Here is a 14,690-nt window from a genome sequence, read left to right as displayed (position 1 = left end):
GGGCCGCTTCTGCGGTCGCTTCTCACTGCGCCGCCACCGTCCCAGGCGCCTCTCAAAGTGCGCGCCCCCAGCACAACCGCCAGGGCTGCTTCTGCGGTCGCTTCTCACCGCGCCGCTGCCGTCGCGGGCGCCTCTCAAAGTGCGCACCCCAGGCACAGCCGCCGGGGCTGCTACTGCGGCCGCTTCTCGCTGCACCGCCGCCGCTGCAGCTGCTGCCGCTGCAGCTTGCTGCCGCTACTTCCCCGCCGCCGAGAAGCCTTAGGGCTGGAAGCTGTTAACTTCTTTTGCACCACCCGGATTCGGGATTCCGGCTACCCAGCAGTTATCTATGGAGTGCGTCCCTCTCTCCAAGCGCGGCCAAATGTTCTTTACCTCTTCCCCAGAGACAGTACTATGAGCCTGTTCAGACTCTCTGTCTCTTCCCTTTGTCTCTTGGGCTCTGCGCGCGCTTGCCCCGCGTTGGGCTGGGGATCCTGTCTCCCCTGTCCTTCCCAGGCTGGCCCGTTTTCAGATCTCACCAGTTTGCACTCACTCAGGTATCCTTGAGGTTCTATTCTTTCTGGAGTCCGTATTTTCTCCTTCTGCTTTTGCAGATGAGAGTAATATCCTTCTCAGTTCGATCGATGGGGCAGACGGAGTTTACAGAGCTCCCTTCCTCTCCATCTTGGCTTCCCCCCCGACATGAAACAATCTAAGACAAAATGTTTAAGTGGAAAAAAAGTACAGTGGAGCAGTGTATAACATGTACATACACATATTACATGTAATTAAAACTCACCAATTAGTCCATGTAAACTTTAAACCTTATTTATCAAAATAGCCATCTATTATTTCTTCCCATACTCCTTTACAGTTCTAATTTATTAAAATAAGTATAATTTCATATTCTAAAACTTACTGTAAATTATAAGTAAAATCAACAAGGATGGCAAACTTAAAACTGACTACAAACAATAAAAGGGTCAGTTTTTTAAATGAATAACAAAATTATACTGAGGGGGGAAGAGAACTAACCTAAGTATTCTAAAAAACAGGTTTTTTACTATATGCTCTAAAGACAAAAACTATATACAAATATTGAACTTTAGCTAGTAAGTTTTTTCACAACTGTATGTTAGAAATTCTGAATCTATCTATATACTCTAAGCAAGTATTTTGAGGATAATGGAAGCCAGACTCATCACCATTAGAGAAGGGAACAAATACAGTAAGGGAATGTTAAAATGAACTGTGGTCTTAGATCATAATCATAGGTATCACTATCACTCATGGTTATACACACAGACATATCCAAATACAGAAATAGATAGGTGTGTATGTATACACATACATGTATTTCCTACCTCTGCTGACAGGGCCTAGAAGCAATGATACCCCAGAAGCAATGGGCACACCTAGTGTTTAGACTATGGTTTCTATATACAACTCTCAAAAAAAAAAAAAAAAAGGAACAAAGCTTCTTGAAGAAATATGATTTCTGTTGGGTAGGTACCCTGCTATGCTAAATAAGTTGCTTAAAGATTGATAAAAATATGAAAAAAGGGGAGGGGGGAGAAGCTTGAAGATCTCACTGCCCAAATCTGGAACAATCTGAGCATCAAAGTATATAATGTTAACGGATTCTAGCCCTTACAATGAATCCATGAATCTATGCTGTGTGAGACAAGAGACAGAAAAGGAATAGAATGCTAAGTAATAAATGTACAAGAACTACTGGAATTAAGAAATTACCATTTGGCCACATCAATGGGCAATAAAACTAGTGAGTGAAAGTGTTATGAGAAACAGCATTTACTTCATCACAAAGTATCTCTCCACAAGATATTATTTACAAAGAGAAAATTGGTCACTCTATGTGGAGAAACCTAGCAGGCACTACCTTAAGAAATCAAAATTAAATTACCAGTGATGGGGCATTTATTGCATGCCTCATGATACACCGCCCTGAGGACACATCATTTCTGTGATATTTCTGACCAAAAAAAAAAAACAAGCAAACAAACAAACAAAAAAAAACAAATTTAATCATATGAAAGCTTTCACTAAACATAAAGAGACTATGCTCTCTAACAATATCAGAGACATGAAAAAACGAAAGATGAGGGAACTGTCTCAAATTAAAGGAAGCTACAGATAGGACTTATATTTTACTATTAAAGACATTAGGTTCAGTCAGTTAAGCGTCCAACTTTGGTTCAGGTCATGATCTTACAGTTCATGGGTTCTAGCCGCCACATCAGGCTCTGTGCTGGCAGTGCAGAGCCTGCTTGCGATTCTCGCTCTCCCTCTCTCTCTGCTGCTACCCCTGTTATGCACTCCCCAAAATAATTAAACTTTAAAAAGATTAAAACTAGAGGGAAATTGGCAAAATTATCTAACATTTGTCAAATAACAGTGTGTGTTAACACTGATATCTCAACTTTGATATTTTGTGATTAGGTAACAATGTCAATGTTTCAGGAAATATGCACTGAAGAATCTCAGGACAAAGGGGCATCTTGTGTAAAACTTCTCACATAATTCAGAAAACTAAAAGCATAAATATATACAGAGAAAGACTATAAAGCATACATGGCAGGGGCACCTTGGTGGCTCAGTCAGTGAAGTGTTCGACCCTTGATTTCGGCTCAGGTCATGATCTCATAGTTCTTAAGATCCAGCCCCATTTTGGGCTCTGCACTGACAACATGGAGTCTGCGTGGGATTGTCTTTCTGCCCCACTCTCACTTATGCACACTCATGCTCTCTCTTTCTCAAAAATAAACTTTTTTTAAAAAAAACATACATGGTAAAATGTTAGCATTTAGGAAAAAAATGAAAAAAACAAAAAACAAAATTGAAGATTACTTTAATGTCTAACAATGCTACTACATTCTTATCTTTGTCCTTGCTAATCAAAAACTGCCCAATTATTTCACTTTTCTAAAAGATTCATAATTTAGAAATTAAAGATCATGGAACATGTCTTCTAATCCTATCACTGCGAATCACCTTCTATGTATCTTTGGCAAATAAATCTTCCCTCAGCCTAAGATTTCTCATAATAGAAGATGAAACAACAGCTACAACTAAAATAAAGGTCCAAGAATAAAATAATTGGCTGTATTTACCTGCATGTTTCCCTTACTGTCAGAGGGGAGACAAAAAAGAATGTTTCCTTAACACCATCACTCTGGAAGCCTGCCACTCTGAATACCATCAATCCTGAATGTCTGCAGCAAATTTAGTTCCTGCAATCTTATGTTTGGCACTTCATATAACACATTTTGACTGTGATTAACAGATTGTATTCCAGAGTGTAGTTATTTGCTTTCTAGAGAAAAGAAGTTAGATGCCTGCTTATTAGGTTTTCAAAATTCATTTTGACAACAGTGCCAAAAAGCAGCTTTATTCTTTCATTTTTCTAAGGCAGTTTTAACTTACATTATATATTATAGCAGTAAGTATTTTCCTCATTTAATGCACAGTTTTCTTGGAGACCACACCAACGTATGCATTTCTCTGCCTTCTGTTCTCTTACCACAACCTGAAAGATGTGCTTTTACTTTTCTGAAGAAATGTAAATGAAACCCATGGTTTTTGTTTCCACGAGACATATCACACTCCTTACTAAAGCAGGTCTAGGTTTCCTTTAAGAAGTTAAATATCCTGGGGATGCCTAACTGGCTCAGTCGATTGAGCGTCTTACTCCAGCTTAGGTCACAATCTTGCAGTTTGTGGGTTCAAGCCCCACATCGGGCTCTGTGCTGACACCTCGGGAGCCTGAAGCCTGCTTCCAATTCTGCGTCTCCCCCTATCTCTCTGCCCCTCCCCCATTCATGCTCTGTCTCTCAAAAATAAACATTAAACAAATTTTTAATTAAAAAAAGTTAAATATCCTAAACAACATATCAGAGAGAAAAATTTCAAGTGAATTTAGAATTTGTGTGTATATATGTGTGTGTGTGTGTGTGTATGACAAAAGATTTGAGATTAAAATTAATCTACTGTCTTCCAATGTTTCAGCAAACCAGCCATCTATATCCTTCAGACTACAAAAGCTTTTTTCCATACTAGTAATACCCATGCTTCAGAGGATGCAATCCCACTATTCCTAAACAAGGGAAGGGAAAAAGGAAGAAAGAGAATGGAATCTCCACCATTTGACTTGGATTGCCAACATGAATTCTATCCAAATAGGATTCTCTAGGTAGAGGAACTTCCTACCACCTCAAATCCTGTTAGACTGGCCATTCATTTAAAACAGGAGTCTGAAACCTTGCTGATCCATTTGGTCAGGTCAAATTTATTACAGAGATCATATTAATTAGTGCCTTTCAAGTCTCAAAGTTCTGACATAAGAGATGAATGACTAGACTTCAGATCTCCAAAGCTCACCAGGAACCATCCCTAGAGCTACAACTTTAAGGATTTTAGGTCCTTAAAATCCTAGGACCTAAATATTCTAACGTGTCTAATTCAGGCACTTGATTATCACAAAATTCTAGGATGCCGTTTCACACTAGACTGACTCGTTAGTCTTTAAACAAGCTGACCTCCATTATCTGAACATACTGCATCTATTACTGTGTGTTCTTCTTTATGTAGGTTCTGTGGTTTCTAGTTGTACTGTCCAGAAAAAAAGCAATCTGTAAGGTGTATGGTGTCAATAGGCATTGAAAATGAGGATAGGTTTAGGAGATCGCTCTCTTCTGACAATTTCTTCTAATCCCACTAGATTAAATACTTCATGTGATAAGGATGTCCATATTTACTTCTTCAGCCCAGACTTCTATGTTCCAGACTTATCAATGCAACTGCCTATTCTCCATAGCTCACTTGTATGTCTCAGATGCGCTAAAACTTAGAGCTGCCCAAAATTAAATTCTTGATATCCCCTTCCCTCAAATCTGCTTTTCTTCCTGTTTCAGAAAAAAATAAATAACTCTACCCAGTTTTTTATTTTAAGAAATAGGGAGGTGATTCTTAACACCTCCCTTCCTTTACCTACTGTAGTTGGTCCTCATTATTTATGGGTTCTGTGTGTACGAATCTACCTATTTGCTAAATTGTATTTGTAACCTCAAAATCAATACTCGCAGCACTTTTACAATCATAGGCACACACATACATAGCTGCCAAAATTTTGAGTTGCCTAATACACGCATTCCCAGTTGCGGTCAAAAAAGACAAAGCTCTGCACTCTTGTTTCAGCTCTTATACTGTAAACAAATGTAGTCTACTGAGTGCCACATTTACCAGATGCTTGGTCTTTTTGGTGATTTTGCTGTTTAAAACGTCCTCCAAGCATACTGTTCAATTCCAAAACAGCTGTAATGTGCCTTAAAGGAGAAAAGAGATGTTATATAAGATTTCTTTAGGCAAGAGTTATAGTACTATTGGCTGTTGAGTTCAATGCTAACGAATAAACATAATAAATAAGGTGTCTTTAAAATAGAAACACACATAAAACAAGGTTATATATCAATCAGTTGATGAAAATATTGTGACCAGAGACCCACAGGAACCTAACAGTTTTTCCTCTAGGAGCACTAGTTCAGTATTAATTAATTCAGTGTCCATGGAGACTTCATAGAACTACTGTGAATAAAAATCAACTGCGGGGGCACCTGGGGGGCTCAGTGGATTAAATGTCTGACTTCGGCTCGGTCATTATCTCATGGTTCGTGAATCTGAACCCCACATCAGACTCTGTGCTGTCAGCACCAGGGCCGGCTTCAGATCCTCTGTCTCCCTCTCTCTCTGCCCCTACCCCACTCATTCTCCCTCTCTCTCTCAAAAATAAACTTGAAAAAAAATCACCTGTGTAGAAAAACCCATCACCAAGTCCTATAGATCCTCCTGCCAGAACACAACTCAGATACATTACCTTCTCTTTATCCTGTGTTGTCACAGTAGGCCATTATCTCTGGCTTGTAATAAGCTTCCTTACCTCCAACTCTAGCACCTTTCTAATCCATTCTCCTCAAAGATAAGTGACTCTCAAAGCAAAGGATTGCCACTGGTTAGTCCCTGATTTAAACCATTCAATTATTGCTTAATGCACTTAAGATAAAATCCAGAATTCCTCACAGGCCCACAGGCTCACTTACTCTTGATATCCTGCAGACCTCGTCTGCATCATCTTAGCACTACTCCCTTCTCACAACACCCCAGACATAGTGGTTTGCTGTTGGTCCTTAAAAATCAAGAATTTTTCTGCCTCAGGTACTTCAAAACACTGTTATGTCTGCCTTCTCTCGGCTCTTTTCCTAAATAACTTCTACTCAATCTTCACATCCAGTTTTAAATGTAACTTTCTCAAAGAGAAAGGCTTCCTACCCAAATGCATACCTCTATTATACTTATTTATAGCATTCTCTACGTATCCTTAACATCACCAATTTATTGCGTATTTGCTTAATATCTGGCTCTCTACTAGACTATAAGCTCCATGAGGACAGAAATATGCCTTTGTAGTTTGTGACTATCCTTCTAACATCTGAAACAGTGTTAACCACATAATCTGACAAATGAATGAATAAATGAGTGAGCATGACTGTATGTTTAAAATATTTGAAGGAAGTGAAACATTATTTGGATGTGGCATTGAAATGTTACTTGTAAGTGAACCGTAATTATAAAAGACACTAAAAATTTCAAGAAATTTCCTGAGTCTCTGCTCCCATCTCTACATACTATAAAGTGATATGTACTTCTTCAACAATTAGCCAAGACTAAACGTATTACTGAGCAAAGGGCATTACTTTAGAGACCATACTAAATAAACAAACAGCCAAACTGGTCTATAAAGTTCATACCAAACTGAAGTGTTGAAATAATATTTATATCAATTCTATAAAGTCATTATACTTTGTCATAGGTAGAGAGTAGGGAAAAGAAGCTCTTACTTCAATAATTTTTTTCCATTTAAATAGTTCCGTATTTTTTCCTTTTCCTGTCATTCTCCCAAATTTCCAAATCAGAATTTAGTAACATGTTGTCTAACTTTTATATTGACTTTATTTTCATAATATGGGAGAAATTTGATTTTATCCTCAGGATCTAATTTTTTCTCACTATTTCTTCTCTGAAGATTCTTCAAGTTATAAGCTTTGTTATTTCTAATATAATTCTTTCACATTCTCCCACAATGTCCTGAAATTGTTATCTTCTCTCTCAAATGATAATGTATTTCTTCTGCTTTGAAAACAAAACCTAATGTCTTGGCACAAATATATTCTGATATTCTAAGCTTCTCTATCACAGTAAAATAAAACACTAATATCCAACTTGTATTTTTTGACAAACTATAGAATATCCTATTTGCCTTCAATCTACTTTTTTTAGCTTACCAATTTTAATATACATACGAAGATAGAGCCTGAAGAGTATCTAGAAAATCTTTTACTTCTTTGCAAACTTCACATGATTCACTCAAAAAGACAAATATACAGTTATTGGGCCTTTCATTTGCTGGAACTCTTAACACTTCAATTCACTCATAGTGACCTGGAATCTGTCCATGTATTTTATTCATCTTTTTCATATTCCAAATTGTTTCAAGTGAATTAATATAAGCCAGTTGTCCTTTCATGATCTAGAACATTTCCACTAGATGTCTTTCCCAAATAGCTATATTTTATCAAGTTTCATTATCAAGTGTCTCACCACATACTAAAGAAGCTGAAGAAGCAATCACAATGTCTTTCATTTCATTTTGTAACTATCAGTCTGTGACTTCCTAAATTGAAATAATTCTCCTTTATCTTACATTTTTTTACCATTCTAACATTTTTTATAGATGCTCTCTTAAAAGTAAACTTTTTGTTCCAAGAAATAAAATATTTTCTTGTTATGAATAGCACGTATTTCTACAAATGTGTTTTGAATAAGCACATGAAAATTTGCCAACATATTTCTCTACAAAAATTATATTCATTTTAAAATCCAATAATTTCAAATGGATTTAGTTTCATTCATAATTTTTTTGCCAGTGCTTTTCCACTTAGAAACTCTGTGTGCTTTAAATGATTCTATTTCACCACCAAATTCTTGTTAGCCATATAATGTCCAATGCCAACTACCAAAACTACGCATGTCAAAATTCTTTACTTTTTCTTGGTTGTCCCTGCTCTTGCATACTCTGCAGGTATAGGTTCATAAAAGAGCCACTCTTGTGAACCTTTACATTATGCTGGTATCAGACACAGCAACTAATTATTGATGATGATGATGTTGAGCAAGTACAGAATTTGGTTTTCTACACTGTTGTCATTTCAACACCATTATTTGACTTGTCTGGTGAGCTCTCAGAAATTTTGGTACTTTGGGGCGCCTTAGTGGCTCAGTTGGTTAAGTGTCCGACTTCGGCTCAGGCCATGATTTCATAGTTCAGGAGTTAAAGCCACACACTGGGCTTTGTTCTGACAGCTCAGAGCCTGGAGCCTGCTTCAGATTCTTTCTCTCTCTCTCTCTCTCTCTCTTTCTCTCTCTCTCTCAAAAATTAAAAAAAAAAAAACTAAAAAAAATGTTTAAAGAAATTTTTGTGCTCTTATTTTTATGTGATTTCCAAAACAGTTTCCACAAAACAAACTACAACTGACCACATCTGTAACATTGAAGAGCTGAAGAATAAGAAATACTACATACCAGCAATAAAAAGCTGGAAAAGCATCAAAATAAAACAAAAAGTCTATATGGTGGGTTAGCACAACATAACTCAATGGCTGAGTTACACCAAAACCTCGCTGCTTTTTTTGCACATTGGTTTTTAAAAGTTCCTAACAGTTACAAATGAATCATGATTTGACCTTATAGTTTAAAATGGCTGATTTCATGTTTGACAGTCCTATTTCATTCTTGAGCCACAACTGTTTCTCCCCACGGAATCTGGGGAAAAGAAGAGATGGGTTCCCTTATAATCCTCTTCTTCCAATACTCCAACATTTATCTTAAAAGAAGACAAGTCTTAAGATTTTATTAAACTCTTAGGTTGCTATGTATAAGTTGTTGCAGAGTTTTAGACAAAGGTTTTGGAACATTGTGTTTTCAAAGTACAGCAAGGCCTTTCATTTATCTGACATTTTCCAGAATGAAGAATCCCCTAACAAAGCCAAATCTCCATAAAAATGAATCTCATCAAGTAGGAAACTGTGAAAGGTTTGAGGTTTTACCCTACTGGCAACCTAACAAGTTAAGCTGCCATAGTATCTCAGCCAACAAAATATATCTTAAATATATTAAAGCTTGCAATCACGGGGCCTCAAGTTAATTTTCTGTTCTTTTCTCCCTCCTCAAACCATTTTTAGAGTATTTTTAATCATGTGTGTTTTTACTGGTTTATTTTCTCTCTCTTCCACTAAGTCTAAGCTCCAAGCAAGGAGAAACCATATCTAGTTCATTTATACTTGTATATCCAACACCTTTTATAAAACCCTAACACAGAAATCAATATCTGTTAAATCAAATTTCAAAGTGTTTATACGAAATTTGCTTCTACCTTTTAGGTAGCTTACACACATGCTGTTCTTCACTGACTCCCGCCAATTCACACCTTGAAACCTGTATGAATTCTCACCTGCCACATGACCCAAAAGGGCCCGCACCTCCTATATCTTTCCCCAGTGCAATTTTCTACCAGATTTTACTTAATTCTCACAATGCTGTATTATTTTCTGCAGTTAAAAAATAAAGAAACTAAAGCTTAGAGAAATTGAGAGATGTGTGCAAAGTCATAATCCCAGTGAGTCTAGGTTTACAGTTATGTGTCACTTCAAAACCCCTTTTCCTAACCCTCTCTTACACTGCATCCTTAGCTACAAACAATTCTCATACAATGATACGGATTCAAATCAAAGCCCAGTGCTGCCACATATTAACAATGTAATACTGAGGAACCTCAGATGCTATATAGATAAAATAGGGGTATAGTACTTACCTAAAAAATATACACAGATAAAATTAGATGACTTATATGAAAAGCACTTAGCACAGTGCCTAGCACTTTATAGAGGAAACACTCAAGAAACATTAACTAGTACTATCATTATCTGCCTCTAAGACAGAAGTCAGCCATTTTTTTTTTCTGTGAAGGCCACACGATAAATAGTTGAGGCTTCATGAGCCACAGTCTCTCTGCTGCAACAAAGAGACAACAAGCTGGATTTGGCCAACAGATCAAAATTGGCCAACCTCTGGTTTAGAGCAGGGTCCTTCAACCTGCACTACTGATATTCGGGCTGGACAGGTCCCTGTGGGGAGGGCTGTGCCGTGCACCGCAGGGGGTGGCAGCACCCTTGGCCCCCACCCCGCAGACGCCAGTAGCTTCACCCAAGCAGGCCCAACCAAAACAAGATCTCTTGCAGAGCAAAACTGCCCCAGGCTGAGAAACTCTGCTTGTGGAAAATTAATCATTTAATGCACCAAAAAGTATACTCACTTAGCTAAAATTCCCACACTTAGCAATAACTTTATAACTTCTGTGATACACACGGCTGTGGTTGAAAAGTAGAGTTCTCTGTCTGATGTCCTTGTGTATCTTAAAGCTATGGTATAAGCTGCAGCCACCAGGGTCATCACTGCCAAGCAGTATAACTTGAATAATAAACTGACATTTTCTGGAAAATATGTGCAACAAAGATATTATTTAGTAGACATTATGTTTATAGAAGTTAATCAATGTTATAACTCAAAATGCTTTCCAATTTCAAGCACAAAATACTTTTTAAAACCCATGACATTTGAACATTTATTTGAAAACAGTACGTTTCAATTACAGGAACATAAACAAACATAAATACACACAGCCGACTTTAAATATCAACCAGTTAGGCAAGGATTTTGTTCCTGCAAGATTATGCAACAACTGACACTAGTTTGGGGTATTCTAAATTAAATATTTAAGACCTCTATATGTTAGTGTTATACATCTTTAGCGGGCTTAAGACTTATTTATGCCTAAGGCACAATAAATATTTATTGGCAATAAACCTAAATCTGTAAATTGCTGGAACTATTTCAGATGATTTGAGTTCTGTAATTGTGAAGTTTTGCTCATCATTAATCTTGCTGTCCCTATTCTATGTTATCAAAACAATTTTACTTTTCCCCCCATATTTCCTGTTACTACAAAAAGACTCTTAAGGTTGAACTTATTTGAAACGGGAGAATGCTTTAAGAGAATGATAGGCACTTACAGACAATGCCCGTGGGCAGGGCTTGATTTCCCCAACCAGGAACATAACTTAGCACCCATGCAGAAAGATACGCTCTAAGTAATAAGGAAGTGAAGCCAAATACTCTGTGGGAAAAGGGTGGCTAAGGAATCTGGGAGTCACCCAACCTGTCCTAGCTGCTTCTCTGAGGTCCGGAAAGTCAGCTCTGGTCCTAACTCACAAATCCCACTCAGCAAAACAAAGTGCTTCGGGGTTAATCAGACTCACTCTCAGGAAGTGGCAATTAGTCATCAAGCATTATTACTCTAATGGGCCATCCCTGAGGGGAAAGCGGTGGCTCTCACCCTCCACCCCAAATATCAAGTGTTCCTTCTAACCACATACAACATTCTCCAGGGAAGGAACTCTTTAACGACTCCATCTCGTTACGGTTTCAGCGCTGTTTTCTAATGCCCCAGGGAGGTTTTCAGTGGCTGTCACACGGACCAGCCGCTGCTTGGGCTCCGCGATGGACGAAGACCCCGGACAGAACGAAGCACATCCCTGCCTCCCGCAGGGTGACACGGCTCCAGCCCGGGACCTGCGTTCTGGCCCCTCTCCGGGTCGGCCGCAGCCCGGCCCTGTCCGAATTCGGTTCCCACCCACTGCAAGCTCGTCGAGGCACGCGCGTCTCCGGCCGCCGAACGGCCCCGCGCGGAGTCCGCCTCTGGGAAAGCAGCCGCAGTAGGAGGCTAGCTGCCCGGCGCTGCCCGGACCGGAGGCGGGCTCACGCCAGGCAGCGGCTCCAAACAAACTCCCGACGCCCAACGCCTCAGCCTTGCCGCGGAGCCCCGCGAGCGCGGACAGCAGCTGACACGCCCGCGCCACCGCCCCCTACGGGTTCTCACGTTCCGGGGGACCCCTCGGCCTCACCTCTTGGGGCAGCCATCGTTCCCCTACAGCCCCGCGCGGAACTGACGCACGCCCCCTCCACGCGTCCTCCTTGGGACACCGGAGACCGCCTCCTGTGGTCATAGAGACGAAAACCCCTCGACCTAGAGCGCCTCTCAGCCGACCGTCAACCAACTTCCTGCCCAGCCTAGTACCAAGATTAAGCGCCGCAATCCGAGCTACCCCCGAAAATGGAAAGACCCGGATGGAGTAAAGGCCTTTACAGCCGAGTCCTTGCTGACAAGTGCGTAAAACTCGAGTCGAAGGCGTCGTTCTGTAAACTACACCTCCCGGCAGGCTAAGGAAGCGGAGTCAAGGGAGCAGAGCGTTGCATTCTGGGAATTGTAGTCCTCATCAAGGTGATTTGGTAGCAAATGAGGACTTGGAGTACCAGTGATCCGTGCCTGTTAAAAGCTGTTGTAGAAACCGTCAAAACCCGTAAAGTAACAGAAACTACTTTAGGTAACTTTTGTAACTTCCACCTTGCTCATTACCTTGCACTGTTACCTCTTCATATGATTTATGTGTTTTTCAGAAGTCTTGTGCCTGTGTCCTTACCGTCAGCGTTGTCATTGATTATATTTACTTGGCCGGACATTCTAACTACATGATCTTCTCACAACAAAAGGGCTTCAAAAATATCAGACCTGTCAACAGGCATTTACTTCAACCGCTGTAATCTTCACTTTCACTAGAGAATATTAATTAGCATAAGGAATGTTAGAAATAACTCATTGTCAAAATGAAAGGCTTTCCAGATAATGTGAATTAGCTAAAAATACTAGGAAGGCACCTGAGCCATTACAGGAACAGCAATACAAGACTCTGAGATGCTCAGCCACCTACAACTCCCGTAGCACCATCTTTCCTTAAAATGACTTTTTAGAGATTTGAGTGATTAATGTTCTACACCATTGTCTTACCATTAGACATTTACATAGATATATATAGTCTATTAACAGTATTGGGAAAATTTGCATGCCTTATTAGCATCACATTACTATTAGAAGGAGCTTTGTAGAATCAGACATTTGATTAATCTCATTTTGGAACACTGTTGGACCTTCTCTCTACCAGGTTGTATGTGTGCTCACTGGTGCTAATCACCTCTTCCTGTAATTGGCACAGTTCCCTATTGTGTAAGTTTAAGTAAACAAAAAAAAAACTCACATGTGTACTTAAAATTAATTTTTAAAATGGAAAATATTCTAGCATACATTCCTTTTTTTTTTTTTTTTTTTTTTTACAACTAACTGCTTCTACAGCTTATCTCTTCCTATTTTGGGTATCATCATAGTCTCAATTTAATTCAATTAACTATAATTATCCTCCTTTTGATGCTCAAATTATCCCAGTATGGCCCTTGTAAGCCTACTCCTTTCTTTATATCTGCATAAGATTTTATTTCTGGCAACAAGAGGTTCTAGCCAATCTTGATTTTTCCCTGTCGCAGGTCATGGAATCAACTACACTTCAAGGAACTATGGTTCCTTCTGGTAGAGAATGGTATCTCTCTCTATCTCTCTGTCACACACACACACACACACACACACACACACACACACACTGATTATAATTAGAGTGGTGGGTAAAATACTGTTGGACTGTTTTTGCAGCATTTCTGGTTCACGTAACATATCATGCTGAGCCCTACTTCCCTTAATAAAATTTAGTTGCCCAAAAGACTTCCTGCTCCATTGACATGAACCTTGACTAGACTTTCATGCATCTTGTCCTAATCTGTCCAGCCCAAGACTACGAGGGACAAACCTATATTCAGATAGAGTCAGGACCCATTCCAGTTGGAGAAATTTCACACCAGAGGAATTGTGTGGGATGTCCCTGGAAACACAGAAAGTTATAAAATCTGGTGGAAGAATGGACTTACATGAAATTTAACATAAGCAGTGTTTTGATAGATTCAAAACAGGGCTGTTTATAAAGAAGTTAACATCAGATATGGACTGAAGAATAGTCTCAGGATTCTGTGTCTTGGAAACAACAAAGTTACCGGATGCAGATTGTTATATTCAGGAGCTCCTTAAATGAAGACTTTGGTCCGAGGTTGGAAATTGAGGCCACTTCTTTGTGTCAAAGTGACTTAAATTGTCCAAGAAAAAGCAGGCTGTTTCACTCTTACTGATATAACTTCAACAGCAAGGCTCCTAACAGTATATGATTTTAGAGAACAAAATTTTTCACTGAGTTAGAGAGTAGACACTCAAAACGGGATGGTTATTATATTTTACTGCAGCATACCTTTCGGGGGGGGGTATTATTTCCCATTAACTTTCTAGTTGGAGTTTCTATTCATTATCTCAGCCCAATGAATGGCCAAGCAGATATTTACATTCTTTACATCTGAGCTAAATTTTACTTTCTCATTCTCAATTATCCTAAGTCTTACAAGAAAACCTATTGACTTAGTGTGCTTCTTTTATGTATGCTACCTTTCTATACAACCCTAATTAGTGCAAGTGATCTTCAACATGTGAACCACAGAGTCATTAGCCCGATAATGTGCTAACCTTCCTGTGTCTCAAACAGCTACTGCTATTGCCATTTGAAACCATAATGATATTCCTGATTGTCACTATCAAGCTG

General features: G+C 39.1%; 1 protein-coding gene across 4 annotated transcripts in view; it reads right to left on the bottom strand.

Moving 5' to 3' along the window:
• Positions 1-12,295, bottom strand: part of SLC35A1 (solute carrier family 35 member A1) — a 27,686-nt gene extending 15,391 nt beyond the window's left edge. The window contains exons 1-3 of one of the 4 annotated variants that reach the window (XM_029944724.1): positions 12,069-12,295; positions 10,421-10,598; positions 5,239-5,321 (exon numbers count right to left, since the gene is read on the bottom strand). In XM_029944724.1, coding sequence (XP_029800584.1) covers positions 5,239-5,321; positions 10,421-10,598; positions 12,069-12,084 — 277 coding nt within the window. In that variant the 5' untranslated portion in view covers positions 12,085-12,295. The remainder of the gene's footprint in view (positions 1-5,238; positions 5,322-10,420; positions 10,599-12,068) is intronic. The other 3 variants (XM_029944725.1, XM_029944726.1, XM_029944727.1) reach the window with 3 other exon arrangements.
• Between the last annotated feature and the right edge of the window lie 2,395 nt (positions 12,296-14,690).

Source organism: Suricata suricatta, chromosome 7, assembly GCF_006229205.1.
Source record: "Suricata suricatta isolate VVHF042 chromosome 7, meerkat_22Aug2017_6uvM2_HiC, whole genome shotgun sequence".
Lineage (NCBI taxonomy): Eukaryota > Metazoa > Chordata > Mammalia > Carnivora > Herpestidae > Suricata > Suricata suricatta.
The sequence above is the reverse complement of the archived record's forward strand: the minus strand, read 5'-3'. Positions and strand labels throughout refer to the sequence as shown.